The following is a 14628-nucleotide window of genomic DNA, read 5'->3' on the forward strand; positions in this document are numbered from 1 at the left end:
TCGCATTAACGAGACGGCTTATTAAGTAGAGTGGAACGGAATTACGGTAACGTGAACGCCTAGTCCGCCGTTACGTCTAAAATAAAGGCTAACCGCGTAGGCCCCCGCGAGCCTGCCTCTTATCTCTTTCTCCTTCTCTTTCTTTTCATCGTTTATTGATATTTGATTACTACTATTTCTTAGCTTAAGTATCTCTATTACGTTTTATATTTAATTAAGAACGTGGCTGCGAGAAAGACATCAATTTTTCTCCGTTAATCGTTAACCATTTGATTTGCTTTGGAATGACAAATCGAGCTTTGTCGAAAACAGATCGTACTTTTAATTACGTCCTACCTGGTCTCGATAAAAGCTTCGTTAATTTATTCAGCGTTTGCGGAAGATCCATCGAGAATGCGCGTCGCGTTTCCTTAGAAGCCGGTTTGTGTAGAGATGATAAGACACGACTAGATCGTTGAACATCATCGGCCGTGCTGTATCGCTCGGCAACGCGAGTCGGCTTTCGCGTTTATTGAAACTTTACGTCGCGCGATAGTCTCCCAACGTTTGCGGTAAGCCGCAATAATAACATTTTTGTGGTGAAAGCAAATACCGTGCATCCATTTTATTCAAATAAAAATCAAAAGCAAATCTGCGTAATTTTTTTCAATTAAATTGTGTTACATGAATACGAATGATAGGCACAACAAACAAAACGTCGGTCCATTAATATTTCAGAAAGTTTTGTAAATCTGTAAATAGGCGTGTGTCTGTATTCTTAAGTCGCGTGTAAATCATCAAGACTTTTACGACTGATTTGCGCAACGATTAAGTTCTGCGAGATGATATGTGCAGGCTGGATTGCGAGGATTCTGAAAAGAATTCTGTTTATCTGACGTTCCGGGATAGCGCGTCTTTCTTTATCTTTCTTTATTGAGTATTGTGTAAATGAACATTGCTCAGTCGTTTCTTTAACGACGAATGATTGGGTGTTCCTTCAATTCAATATTCTTTAACATTAGAGAAATATATGCTGAATTAAAGCTTTTGGTGCAATTCGAAGAATTTTACGAGAGTTTTTGAAATTTTACCACACATTTTACTAGTAAAATCGTGGAACAAGATGGTATTTTGAAGAATTTTATAAGAGTTTTCTGAAAGTACTAGTAAAATGTGTGGTAATTTTCTCTTAAGATTTGCCCTGAAAATCATGTAATCGCGGGACAACGTGGCATTTTAAAGAACTTTATGAGAGGTTTTTGAAATTTTACCATACATTTCACTAGTAAAATGTATACTAAGTATATAATTACTAATAAAAAGTATGGTAAAATTTCAAGAAAATCCCATAAAATTCTTCGAAATGCCACGTTGTTCCGCAATTACATGATTTGATATTTCTTTTTCGTCAATATTTCTAATCGCGGCTAACGTACAAGTCATCGCCACATCAGATTTTCATATCACATTCTTCACATCCTGTTCTTAAGTAAAAATAAAAAAAAAAGAAGGGAGAGAGAGGAGGATGATCGGCCGTTAGAAAATCGTATCTTCCTCTGCGCCGAGAACAGTCTCAGTTCCGATAGTACGATCGAGATCGTTGCCGGTGCGTTCGCGATCATGCTAAAGTGGGTGCATTACTGCCCGTTGCCGAGGGATCGCGCGATCGCGCCCTCGGACGCGAAGATGATCGTTCCGAGCGAGGCCACGAGGGACGAGAAGGACGAGAGAAGGCCGTTCGACAGAAGGAAAGACTGCGTTGACACGGTGCGAAGTGCGCGAAACGCGAAAACCGCCACGCCGGACGCTATCATGAGGAGATGCTTCCGGTTTGGGGTAAGGAGCCAAGGAAGTCGAACTTGACAGTCGGCTGCACGCTCGGCGATCGCGCGAGGCTTCTTCCGACGTGCAATTCGCGCGATAATCGCGAAGCCGTGCTCTTTTCCCCCTTTCTTTGCACTTTGATACTTCTTTATCAGCGTTTCTTCCCGACTCATCGCGCTCATTCTTTTATATTGTCTTACAATCGGCTAGGATGAAGGAACGCACTACCTGTCGATAACTTTTGCATACACTAATTTTTGTAATATTCGAATAAAATTTAATAACTTTCAGTAACGATGCGCAATAATAGTTAGCTTTGCAGTAATACTTGTGGTGATTTTCATTAATTAGTACGATATGTTTACTCTGCTTCGGATTACTTTGATATTAATGCCTTAATTACGATCACGCAGAGGTAACTTAATAAATACATCTTAATAGGTTTCATCCGATAATATTGGATTCTTTTGCAGAATACGTAAAAGATCGAAACGTATTAATTAATTGGAAAATATCAATTCTCTCAACAGACATAGAGAAGAAAATCTCGCGAGAGGATTGGAATTCGCATTGCATTTTGAAAGGATCGATATTGATAAAAGAAACGTTTTATCGCCTTGTTTCGTATTATGACTATGATCCGGAAAGAGGATAGATAATCGCCGGCTAGAGTTAGTTGATCAACGTGGTTAGCGGAACTGGTCTTTATCGTTGCGGCAATCCTTGCGGATTATATGATTACGAGCCGTACATGATACGTCGGAGGCATCGCTAACTATGCGTTTCATGGTTCGCAGGGTTCGGATCCGAGGGTAGCGACCTGCAGAGGAAAGCTGCAGAACAAGCGAAGTAAGCTCAACCAGGAGATCAACAAGGAGCTGCGGCTACGAGCTGGCGCTGAGAATCTCTTTAAGTAAGCGTTCGCACGCCAATATCGTAACGTATATCAATGTATAGTATATATCTGTACATATATGCAAATGTAATTATTAGGCTGAGTGCATAGATGAACGTCTATAGATAAACGTAACTATGGTTACGTTTATAAATGAGCACGAAATTTACGTAGAACTTTGTATCATTTTCGGTACAATTGCTATAACATTATTCACGTAACATTTAAATCGATTACTTTTTCATGTTCTGCGATTTATACCTATAATTATTTACTCTACTATCAAACTGAAAGTGCTAAGGTAATCACGATTTATGACTGGAAACAAAAAATGTAATATACAAAAGTTGTACAACTAATACACTTTATAAGTAACATACTTGCACTTGTCTTAGTTGCTATTAATCACGTTACAGGGCGACGACCAACAGAAAATTGAAGGAGACCGTCGCCCTGGAGCTAAGCTTCGTCAATTCGAACTTGCAGCTGCTGAAGGAACAGCTCGCCGAGTTAAACAGCTCGGTGGAGCTGTATCAGAATGTCGATGGGTAAATTGGGCGAGGATTATGAGTTTTACTGATATATGTATATGACGGAACGTACGGTATTGCATTGAACGGTATTTTCTTTCAGCGATGAGCCCGTTATGCCGATGATACCATTGGGACTCAAGGAGACCAAAGACATCGACTTTCGGGATCCGTTCAAGGTAAGTTCCGAGCCAACGGGACGATCAGTTTACGAGATCACCGTCGTATTTACAGTCGTGAGGTTTTATTCGTCCCGTCCGTTTATTCGAGAGGCGGTACGTCCGAGTTGTCCTCGAAATTGTCGAGATCCTTCTTCTCTTTCTTCTGAACTCGTTTCGCGGGATCTCCAGTTATCTTGAGGAAATCGTGAATATCCGTGGACGGGCCGATCTCGAGGAGAACTCGTCGGGAGGTGACCGGTGGCCGAACTGTAATCACCTTTGTTTCGCTGGACTTCCTCTTTGTCGTCGACTCGTCCTTCCTCACGATTACCGTGCACGGAGTCAAACGGGCCATAGCGATCACTAAACTTCCGGTGGTCGTGTTCCGTCGAACGTTGCTTCTCTCAACCGATACCTCGCAGGGCAGGGTCAGCTGTAGGATCTTTCCTTTTATGGTGACTCGCACGTAAGCCGGGTTTACGTCGACGTCGATATAAGCAGTGTCCAAGTGTCTACGAATACGAAAGATAAATGTAATACGGCGGAACAGACTTTTTATAAATTTTAATAGATCTTTAAAATGTGCGACAAACAGAAATGATTGCTATCGTTAAACAGTGGCCATATGAAAAATTGATTGTTTATTCTTGAAAAGTGTTTCTCAGTTTCTTTTTTAAATCAGCTCTCATAGCATTTCTTATTACGTTTATAATTATTTATTGCTCGGACACAGTGTGTGTCTAGCACAGCATATTAACGAATGCTTTGATCAACGATTACCTGTAAACGGAGACTTCAAGAACAACAAAATCGGGATCGTCTTCATCGTTTAATCTGAATGGCACGTTTGCCTGATTTATATTATATGCTCTTCCGTCTGGAGCGAATAGCTTCAGCACACGTTTCGGATGCTTGCTCTTATCCGAGACACGACTCTTATTCTCCTGTTTCTTCATAAATCGCTCAGCAATGGCGACTCTATCTTCCGGCGTGTGATAACTAGGCTGTTTCCAAAAATGTTCATCTTCTGACTCATCCTGCTCTATTGTCGTATTCTCGCTTCGCTCGGTCTCTGTGTGTTTCACTTGCGCCTCTGTATTATTCTGAAGAGAATGTCACACGCTCTTATTTGCATTTTGCATGTGCATAATGTTTTTTGACGTAACTGTGTACGCGCTTAGCAAACGATTTGAAAAACGTTCACACATGTGTATGCACAATTTAATCAAGCAAAGCAATATTATTTACAACATTTTGAGGCCTTTTGGCATTGAAATCAAGTAGCTCTGAAAAGTACTTGATGTATAAATTAACATAATGTATTACTTTACAGTTTACACATTAATTTACCTTGTAGAGTAAAAGTCAAAAGCATACTTTAATAATATCTGAAGATAATTACTGTCTTATTAAATAACTTTGCAAGTGGAATAATAGCTTAGATTACCGATGTAATATTATTGCTTACGTACATCGACAAGAAACATTTACCGTCTGCTTCATTGTTTCTGTGGTTTCGTGCGCAGCGTTACGACGAGCGCGTTGAGCTATCCTGGTCTTCTCGTAATGCTTGTAGCTCTCGATAACATCGTCTCGCGCTTGCGAATAAATCTGCAATGCCTTGATGCGTTCCGATCTTTCAATTTCCTGCATGTCGAGCTCCCGCAATTGCGGTAAAGTCGCCACAACGTATTGCCTGTAGTACTCGTAATCCGTGCAAGGATTTCCCATTAGAATCAGATGCTCCAGATGCTCGTTGCATCTATACAAAGCATGCCATTCAGAGAGACGATCAAAAGGGATTTATAATTTTATTAAAATTATATAATGTGAAAGGGACGTCAAGTAATGCATAATTGATGGAAATTTAACTCTCACACTAATCTTAATAATTTAATCTTGGCCAATCGACTGCATAAATTGTTTGGCATATTTTGACGCGTTCCTTAACATGAGGTAATTTTATAAAAATGGAAAATTTCATATACAATTTATATATAACAATAATAATAAAATGTACGATGAAAAGTACCTGAGATTTTTTACACTTTGTAAATTTCCGATAAAATTGATGGTGAGGTCTAACTTCTTTAAGCTCTCTAAGCCCTCCAGGTTTTCGATAAGCTCGATGTTATTGAGGGCCAGATTTAGGTATTCCAGTCTCTTCAGCATATTCAGATTCTCTATCTTCGATATCAGGTTGTGCTGCAACAGGAGAATCTTGAGATTCCTGCACTGTCTGTCTATCAATTGGATTTTATCGATATTCTCCTGGTGCAAGGCTATCTCTTCCAACGTTGATATTTCGCCCTCATTGTGCTCCGAGCGTTTCCGTATTAATTCCAGGGTGATTTTTACCATTTTTGTCTTGCGTCAGCTTCTAACTGTAGCGGGAATCACGGCGGAAAATCGCAAGTGTTGTGACAAGAGATGCGCCAGCATGCATTAACCAAGAAGGCCTCGTAGTTGCTATGAAGATATCGATTTAACATTGTCGGTCACGTATTGCGATTCCGCGATTTCCACGTGCTACGTGCACGTGTTACGAATTATTGATCGTCTCGCGTGAACGACGTTTTATTTTCTTGTAGGACTTCATCTTGGAACACTATAGCGAGGATGGAGAAAATTACGAAGAAGCTATAGCTGACCTGATGGAGACCAGACAGGTAAGACAGGAAACCAGACAAGTAAACAACGCGTGTCTCTTTCCGTAATAATTTCCATCAAATTTGAAAAAGAAATATCGAATCTCTTATTTACAACCCAAAGAAACTTTCTATTGGAGAAATTCCAAAACTTATCCGATTTCTAGAATAAATTACATCGTGTCACAATTTTCATTAATTTGAATATTACTTAAAAACATAGAATTGAAATTAGTGGACGAAATGTTATAAACATTTTACTACCTTAAATCCGCAGGCTACGAGGACACCGACCAGAGATTCGGCGGGCATCGCGTTGCTTCTGCGTTATTTCAATCAGCTCTATTTCATAGAGAGGCGCTTCTTTCCGCCCGATAGAAGCCTTGGCATCTATTTCGAGTGGTTCGATTCGTTGACAGGAGTGCCGAGTTGCCAGCGAACGGTCGCCTTCGAGAAGGCGTCTATTCTTTTCAATGCTGGCGCACTTTATACGCAGTTGGCTGCCAAGCAGGATCGCCTGACCGCTCGAGGACTCGACCAAGCGGTCGATGCTTTTCTCAGAGCGGCTGGCACCTTTCGATATATCCATGAGAATTTCACAAACGCACCTAGTATGGATTTGGGCCCGGAGATGCTGGAGATGCTGGTGCAGTTGATGCTTGTAAGTTCTTGCTCTTCTCTCGTAATTTATCGTAATTATTTAAATCAAAACGCTATTCTGTCTTGCAAGTAATAACTTTTTAATGTGTCGTATTATTAATTTCGCATTTTTATATTTTAGGCTCAGGCAAGGGAGTGTCTGTTCGAGAAGCTGGAGCTTCAGTCGAGGGATGGCAGAAACACCGATGTTTGCTTAGATCTTGCTCAAGAGGCAGCTCAGGTAAGATAATCTTTCCCACGATTCTTCTGCCGTCCTGCGATTATTGGTGTTATAAGTACAAGTGAATCATGAAGGTAATTAATCCAGGTTGCGGCGATATACAATGACGTCCACGGATTGATATCGCGCGAGCCGGTTCGTGACTATGTCCCGGAGACGTGGATCTCGTTGATACTGGTAAAGCGCGAACACCATCTTGCCCTTGCTCACAAGCACCTCGCGGTTGGTCTGCTGGACAGACCTATCGCTGAGTTTCGTGTAGAAACAAGGCTCACACTGGAGCACATCCAAAAGAGCGACGGGAAAACTCAATTGGACACGACCGTTCCCAGCAATGACAATGAAAGAAAATTATTGGGTACGTTTACCCACAAGACTCATTGTTTCATACAACAGTTACACTTAATATGTTATTTTTACACATTTTCAACTATTCTTTTTATTTACCTTGACATATAATGTGCATATGAGAATTTCTCATCGCAGGTAAGGCGCATCTCAGAGAAGCTCTCGTCTTGCACGACGAGAGTCAACGACTTCAGAGAATGTGCCGCGAGTTGAAGGGTAAACCGGCGCTAGCAAAGGTCCTGAAGAGAGCGCAAGAAGTCACGCTCGATAGTTACAATAGATTCGGTAGCGAGGATGATTTTCGAGAACTGTTAGATCCACCGGATATTATCGGTGCGACATTTCGTAAAAAAATATTCGTTAACGCATGATTAATTTTTGTCTCCTACATTTCAGTACATAAATCATAATACCAATATTTATATTTTTTATTTTGCTCTTTTCCATTTGCAAATGTAGCCTCCACGAAATTTCAACTTAGCATCACTCATCCGGACTTCGGGCAGCACGGGGTGGATGATCTTTTCAAGTCGTTGGGACCCGTAGCGATATTTTCCGCCAAACGACACTGGACCGCGCCGCGATTGGTGCAGCTTCAAAGAGGGCCTGACGGCGAAGGTTTCGGATTTAGCGTACGCGGCGACGCTCCGGTGATAATAGCCCTCGTTGATCACAATTCGCTAGCTGATGTAAGATAATCTAATCGGTTTCTATTATTTAATGTATATTCATGTAAATCTTTCTTTTTATAATTATGTATTTATGCAATTATGATAACGAATAGAAACGAGAGAACTTTCTTCCTAGGTGGGCGGGATGAAGGAAGGAGACTTCATAGTTGGTATCGGTGACAAGGATGTCAAGTGGGCGTCCCACGAGCAAGTTGTGCGGATGATAAAGCAATGCGGTGACTTTATAAATTTGAAGTTAGTCACCCCAATGGACAGGAACTATCTAAAGGTGAACGATAAAGTCTATAACTGATATCATTCCAAATAAAAAAGTTGCAGCGCGATACGTTAATTAATACGATAGGAATAGTCTGAAAAAAATGTGTAGCAATGTCATTAAGATTAGATAATTGATATTAATTGGTTTTTGATAACCAATGTGTTTCTGTTTATTGTCTAGTTTCATATATTTTCTCTTTTTATTAAAAAAAAGACTACTATCATAATTGAACTATTTCTTTGACGAATGATCTAAGTCAAAGACGAAAGTAGGACGGTAAAAACTAATTATTTTAGAAACCAGGAAAACCCAACAATCACCACGATAAGGGCAGCGTCTCGGCGAGCAGCTCTTCTGGAGTTTCTTCCGGCCAGCCGAGCCCGGCGGGATCCGTCACTACGGCGCACGTAGTCAAAAGGCTTCCATGGAATCCGTTTAAAAAATCCGGCGTCCAACGTGAGAATAGAGATCTAACGTTCGATAACGTTATACTTAGATGATTGCTGGATTAGAAACGGGCCATGTTATCGTACATTATCGTAGAACGAGTTTAGAACGTGCCGCGATGAGTTGAGAGACTCACGAAATGAAATTTGCGAAAATTGAATGATATTTGGCAAAAATAATAATTTGCCATGCGGAATTTTTATACTTTAATACCGTTAAACGCGATGAATATATTTTTGTAAATATATGACATGACCTTACAGTTAATTCGTTGCGCGAGCAATGATCGAAACCTTTCGTATGCCGCTAAATGTCGGACGGAAAATTTTTCTACTCACTCAATCAGTGTTAGCAAAGATCTGTTTGGGCAGCACATTATAATAATATTTTTGCTAAACAAATTGTGCTCAGATCTTCAATGAATTTGCAATTACTTCAGCATGATTTTGATAAAATTATAACGATTAATGTTAGAAATCTTTTCCCGACATTTTTCGAGTAACAGTGCCAATGCAGGCGTATAGTGTAAGCGTTTAAAAGGATCGCCCATTATCGTGTATTTCAATGTACGATTTACGACTGACTTAAGCTATGTACGATTTTACACACTCTTTGTCATACTGTTTATGTGAATTCGTTTACAACGGTGAACTGAATTGACGAAGGGATAAACTTATTGACAAATAGTCGTATAGCGACACGAGATCTAACGAGCTCCGCGATTGTCGCGCTTTGTACTTAAGCTTTCTTGTTAAATCGTTAAGCGAATTAATATAAATCGGGTCTTTATGCGAGCGTATGCGCGCTCGTGTGCATCTGTACATTTATACATAGATATAGCATCGGTAGAGGCGTTGTACACAGCTTTTTACTTTATATATATAAATATAAAGGTATGTATATTCATAAGAAATTATATCGCATTCCATTCGGAGAAATAATTTTTATATTTTATAATAATTTTTACTTTCCCAGATGCCTGAATTTCTATTAGTATCGCATACAATTATAATACATTTTTTATTGATATGGATTATATGTTACATACATGCAAGAATTTTCGTGGAAGCAAGGTGTTGGATAAAGCCGAAACTATTAGTGGAATTTTTAATTACATTAGATTACATGCAATTTTAATGTAAATAAATAATCTTATTAGTTTACAATAAAGTTGCATGTAAAATAATCTATTCTAATGTAATCTGATCGTGTTTTATCCATATATTCTATCTTCAATCATTGTATAAATAGAAATATGAATATTGAATATTCAATCGACATTACTTTGAATAGTTTGAATATGTTTCAACAATACAATATATAATTTACTGAGGTCGTTGCACTTTCGTTTCAATGAACGTCGTTGAAGCTTTTAGGGTCGCTGGAGAAAGTGCAGCGACTGAAGCGCTCCTTGGAACGTGTTCTTAGCTGCTCAGACAACACGAAACTTTCGACGAACTTGTACGACGGCCACGTGTTTGATGACAACCATATCAAAGTGGCCAAAATTCCTACTTGAAAAGGTTTTGCATCTACACATGCATACAGATTTGCGACGCCCTTTCGAAAGCATTTGGAAATTTTCACTTAATAAAAAAAGGATAGTTTTTGAACATTTTTAATTAATAAAGAATAAGAATTGTTTTTAGTATTTAGGTAATTTTTTGATATTTTTAAAAATATTAACATTATAATTCTAATATTATTAGTATAATTTTATATTTTATGCTTTTATATTTTGTTTCATTTTGCATGTATATATTTCTTTGTATACTTGATACTTTATTACTCGTGTGTTATTTCTCTGATTCATTTTTCATTGTCTGTCATAATTCAACTGTTATGCATTAGCCGTGGTCTAAAATTAGAAGTGTTAATCTGTTTCTCCTAATTTTGTCGAAGATATAATTGCCCCATATTTTCAGCCGCTAATGATCACAGATGAAAATTTCACCGTCGTCGATGTGTGCCTGAAAATATCGCATGCCACGAATCTTTTCTCTTTATCCTATTTTTCGCACGATAGACGCAACAAATTATATCCTGTGCCGCTGAATTGATGAGCGCGCATTGACTTAAGCACTTACACATAATTGGCCTCGAAGTTTTGTATTAGTTACGGTCATGAAACAACCCCGCCGGGATTTCTACTTTCCCAGATTTTCGCCGACGTTTATACTTCGAATGTTCAGTAAATTTTAAGAATTGAAAAACCCATGGGTCTTTTCAAGAATATATCCATAATTTAATCGGTAAAATTAACCATCGGAAACACTATTTAATCGGCTTATTTGATGGTAACTTTTCTCAGCGTACGACCTGATAAACCTCTGCAATTTCTACGGTGAGCAGAAATCGCGGGAGTATTACTTATACAAGCGTGCAAACGACATTGTTAACACAGAATACACGTTTGGCTGACAGTAAAAGTTACGGGACTTGTTTCAAGTCGTAAAATTGGATGATTCACGCTGCGTCCAAGTGCAGTTTTAATGACATTAATTGCCACCGGACAATTTCCTCAGTGCACACACATCGTTGAGCGCGCGACACGGGACGGAACATCGAGGAAGACCGGCTCTTTTCGAGGGCCCTAACATCGCAGAAATGCAAAGAGGAATAGAAAGGCGTATTCCTCGATATACATAAGCGAACACCGTGACTTTCACCGACGCGACGTCAAGAAACGTTGTCGTGCCAGCGAACGATTACGCAATAATTTACGTAGCCGTGATAGCAAAGAAAGCATGCGACAGGTCCGGTTTTAACACATTCGCGGATTAATTTCGCGGAATGAAAGACGGAATTCAACATCCGATTGTCCAATTTGGTTAACAAGTGAAACGCTCATCGCTTTCTGGATATCTGTGTTTCCTTGTCGCTTCATATAGCAACAATAATTTAGCCAGTGTCGCGGCTGCAGCTGATTATGCAAAGATTTACCGTAATTTTGTTTTCATTAACATTATATGTCAATCTCACATTATGATATATCGGAATTGATAAGGCAGCAAATTTGCTTGACAAATGAAAGACACAGCAATATTTCATATAATGAATAGTGATGACGTGTTTGTTATGTAGAAAAGTGTCAAGTGTTTCTCAAAGATGTTTTGCAGTCGCAAGTCCGCAAAAATCGACTAGAGAAAGATAAAAGTTCAACACTTATTTGCAAAAAATAAAGAACGAATGATGAGAAAGAATGATACAAGGTATAAAAAGTGGTTTTGCAAAAAGAGAAACGTCGCATAAAAGTAATTCAACGTACTTGTGATCGAATGCAAGCGAATGAAATAAGGCTTCTTTATCGCCTTGAAGCATCTTAATGCCCGACTGGTTTAAAATATCAAACGCAATGAATCTACACTTGTACAAAAAGTGAATTTACATTTATATAAACGTTTAATTTTCAAGAACGCTCGCACGTTTTCAAATACATTCAGACATTTTACGTATGTCGAGTAGGAAAAGCGAATCCTACGTCTAAAGGTTAAATGACTATTTTTCTTGTATCTTTATTAATACGAAATAATTTTATTCGATCTCGAGCATACAATTTCTCTCCGAGAAATCCATTAAATAATAATTATTGCGCAGATAATTTTCATTTCTTGCCTTTCGTGATTTTTTCCCGTTAAATGATTCGCTTTTCGCGCAAACGTAGTCAATTTCGATGGCATTGTTGAAAATTGTTGCCAACGAAAAATGACCGTGATACCCATCGGAGCGCTCGGTGAACCTCATTCGAAAGAGCGGTGAAAGCAAAATGGAAGATTACGAGAAGAAAGTGAATCTCCCAGCAGCGACGTTGTTGCGAAGGCGTTCAAGAACTGGTGAGCTTCTTATACGGTGTGCTTTTTATGCCGAAGAAAGTAACGTGTTAGAGCATTATTGCGATACTCTAATTCGTATCTTTGCAATTCGATCGACTGATCGACGAAAAACTTTTGAACACTCGCAACGAAATACGTTCGCAAAATTCCATTAAAAGCTTACTCAGCGTTACACTTAATTATTATGCGTAAATCAACAATAAAAATTCGTCTCTCTCTGGCTTCGTTAAAAAAAATTTTTTACAATATACATAAAAATGAGTTTTACAGGCTCAACTGTTCTTTATGATTTTGGTGAACTTTGGATATATTGTACTTTAGACATTTTTTATAACATTTATTATATAACATATTTATATAACATATAGACATTATATAACATTTCGACTGATCTTTTTCGCAAGATTGTATCTTGATTCTACGCAATTTCTGGTTTTTGTGCTTAAAGGAGATAATTCGTTTTTTTGTGTGCTTAAACGCTCTCATTCTGACGTAGACGTTTAAACACATAATTGCGTAAAATCGAGATGCGATCTTGCAAACGAGAACAGTCGATTTGCACTTCACGTGAAATGTTATTCTTTTAACAAAGTAAAAGACTACATTTCCAATAAAGTTTCAAATATAATCATTTATATTTATTACAGCGCTCAGATCTAAATACCGGTTATTTCAATTCATTAGTTATTTATTGTTAGTCTGGTAAGTCGTTGTTTTTAAAGTCGAATTCGACGTATGAGTATAGTTAGCTTTTAGCATTACACGAGCGCAATGAATTATTGAAAATTTAACAGTTAATATTTAACTTGACAGTTTATATTTAACAATGAACAACACCTGACTCAGCCTAGAGATATCATGTGGTGAACATCACGGATATCTCTTTACGAATAATGACTATTCCAAACAGGCTCCGTGCATAAATCGCATGTCTAATAAGAATTCTTTCGACATTTATTTTTACCCTTTTTATGAACAAGATACAAAACAAAATTTAAACGTTTTAGAGATAGCTTTCTAAATTGCACAATTTTTTGAGTTTCAAAACTCACGATAGTTTTTATCAGCTACGACTTGATACCAATCATTAATATTGAAAAAATATTGAAGAAGGTAATGCCACGAAGTGTATTCTGATTGCGACTTTAAGTTTCCTTTGTAAAAATCTATTAATGTGCATAGCAGAACAGTCAACGTCTCAATTTTATTAAACAATCATAGAAACGATTAATTACTCGTTTCTTAATGACATCAGAAACATAGGACTTTAAGAGTTTTTTGACAACTGTCGTATGCATTAAACATAAGTAGTTAGGTATTTTTAAATTATTCACGAGTACTTGTATGCGCGGTGCAAAACCCGAATATACTTCCCGATACTATCTCTCGCTCCTGAGAGGCGGAGAGCGTCGTGAAGATGTAGGTGAAGGTCCTGAGAGTCCGTCCACGTCGAGAGTTAGCACCACCACGGCGATCCCTACTTAAATTGACCAGCCGGCCGAGCAACCGGGTTACTTTGGCGTACACCGTCCGACAGTCGACGTCTTTCTCACTTCGAGTTTGGTGATTTTCTTTTTTTTTCTAATTCGGCTTCGCATCTTCAACGTCGCGGATAAATCCATTCTCCAAACCGCTTCACCAAGTGGAATCAAAATAGTGCTACGTCCCACCGGCTAGATGATTTCAACTTGAAGGAATTCGGCTAAGCAATTGAAGAGCTCTACGCAGTAAGAGCGAAGAAGAAAAAAGGGACAGAGCGATCGTCGTGGGAGGAAGAAACTAGAAACCAAGCGACTCGAATACCAAGTATTAATTATTAGACTATTAAGAATACTCTTAAAAGTCGCCAGCAGTAATTTAACATCAATGATTTTTATTGACCGTATCTGGCAATTAAAATTCTTATTGCGAAAAATATTACCCCAACCAGGATTCGAACCTGGGACCTCCCTCAATCCGTGCGGGCGTCTTAACCAGCTCGACCACTGGGGCTGTAGGTAATATTGTTCGCAATAACATATATTAGTTAAGATGTTGTTTACGTAAACAACATCTTAACTAATATATGTTGTTTACGTAAACAACATCTTAACTAATATATGTTATTGCGAACAATATTACCTACAGCCCCA

At 38.5% G+C, this 14628-nt stretch overlaps 2 protein-coding genes across 2 annotated transcripts in view; one reads left to right on the top strand and one right to left on the bottom strand.

Annotated features, from left to right (window-relative positions):
- Positions 1–1556: 1556 nt before the first annotated feature.
- Positions 1557–14628, top strand: part of LOC105568335 (rhophilin-2) — a 20291-nt gene continuing 7219 nt past the window's right edge. The window contains exons 1-11 of the mRNA XM_012023932.1: positions 1557–1815; positions 2601–2716; positions 3115–3246; positions 3332–3407; positions 5981–6058; positions 6315–6698; positions 6819–6917; positions 7005–7275; positions 7404–7598; positions 7725–7954; positions 8073–8225. Coding sequence (XP_011879322.1) covers positions 1600–1815; positions 2601–2716; positions 3115–3246; positions 3332–3407; positions 5981–6058; positions 6315–6698; positions 6819–6917; positions 7005–7275; positions 7404–7598; positions 7725–7954; positions 8073–8225 — 1950 coding nt within the window. The 5' untranslated portion in view covers positions 1557–1599. The remainder of the gene's footprint in view (positions 1816–2600; positions 2717–3114; positions 3247–3331; positions 3408–5980; positions 6059–6314; positions 6699–6818; positions 6918–7004; positions 7276–7403; positions 7599–7724; positions 7955–8072; positions 8226–14628) is intronic.
- On the bottom strand, positions 3418–5965 carry LOC105568334 (protein tilB). The gene is made up of 4 exons (XM_012023930.1): positions 5422–5965; positions 4881–5151; positions 4170–4492; positions 3418–3901 (listed from the first exon to the last, which is right to left on the bottom strand). The coding sequence occupies exons 1-4, from the start codon at positions 5748–5750 to the stop codon at positions 3490–3492; spliced, it is 1335 nt and encodes a 444-aa protein (XP_011879320.1). The 5' UTR covers positions 5751–5965; the 3' UTR covers positions 3418–3489.

Source organism: Vollenhovia emeryi, unplaced genomic scaffold, assembly GCF_000949405.1.
Source record: "Vollenhovia emeryi isolate VEMERY1.0 unplaced genomic scaffold, V.emery_V1.0 DF939130.1, whole genome shotgun sequence".
NCBI lineage: Eukaryota > Metazoa > Arthropoda > Insecta > Hymenoptera > Formicidae > Vollenhovia > Vollenhovia emeryi.

What these genes read in the sequence shown, in the direction of transcription:
- LOC105568334 (XM_012023930.1), bottom strand. Translation starts at nt 5,750, where the DNA reads ATGGTAAAAATCACCCTGGAATTAATACGGAAACGCTCGGAGCACAAT. An exon ending in CAAAGTGTAAAAAATCTCAG is followed by an intron (nt 5,152 to 5,421) that starts GTACTTTTCATC and finishes TGCTTTGTATAG; the next exon opens with ATGCAACGAGCATCTGGAGC. An exon ending in CAGAAACAATGAAGCAGACG is followed by an intron (nt 4,493 to 4,880) that starts GTAAATGTTTCT and finishes CATTCTCTTCAG; the next exon opens with AATAATACAGAGGCGCAAGT.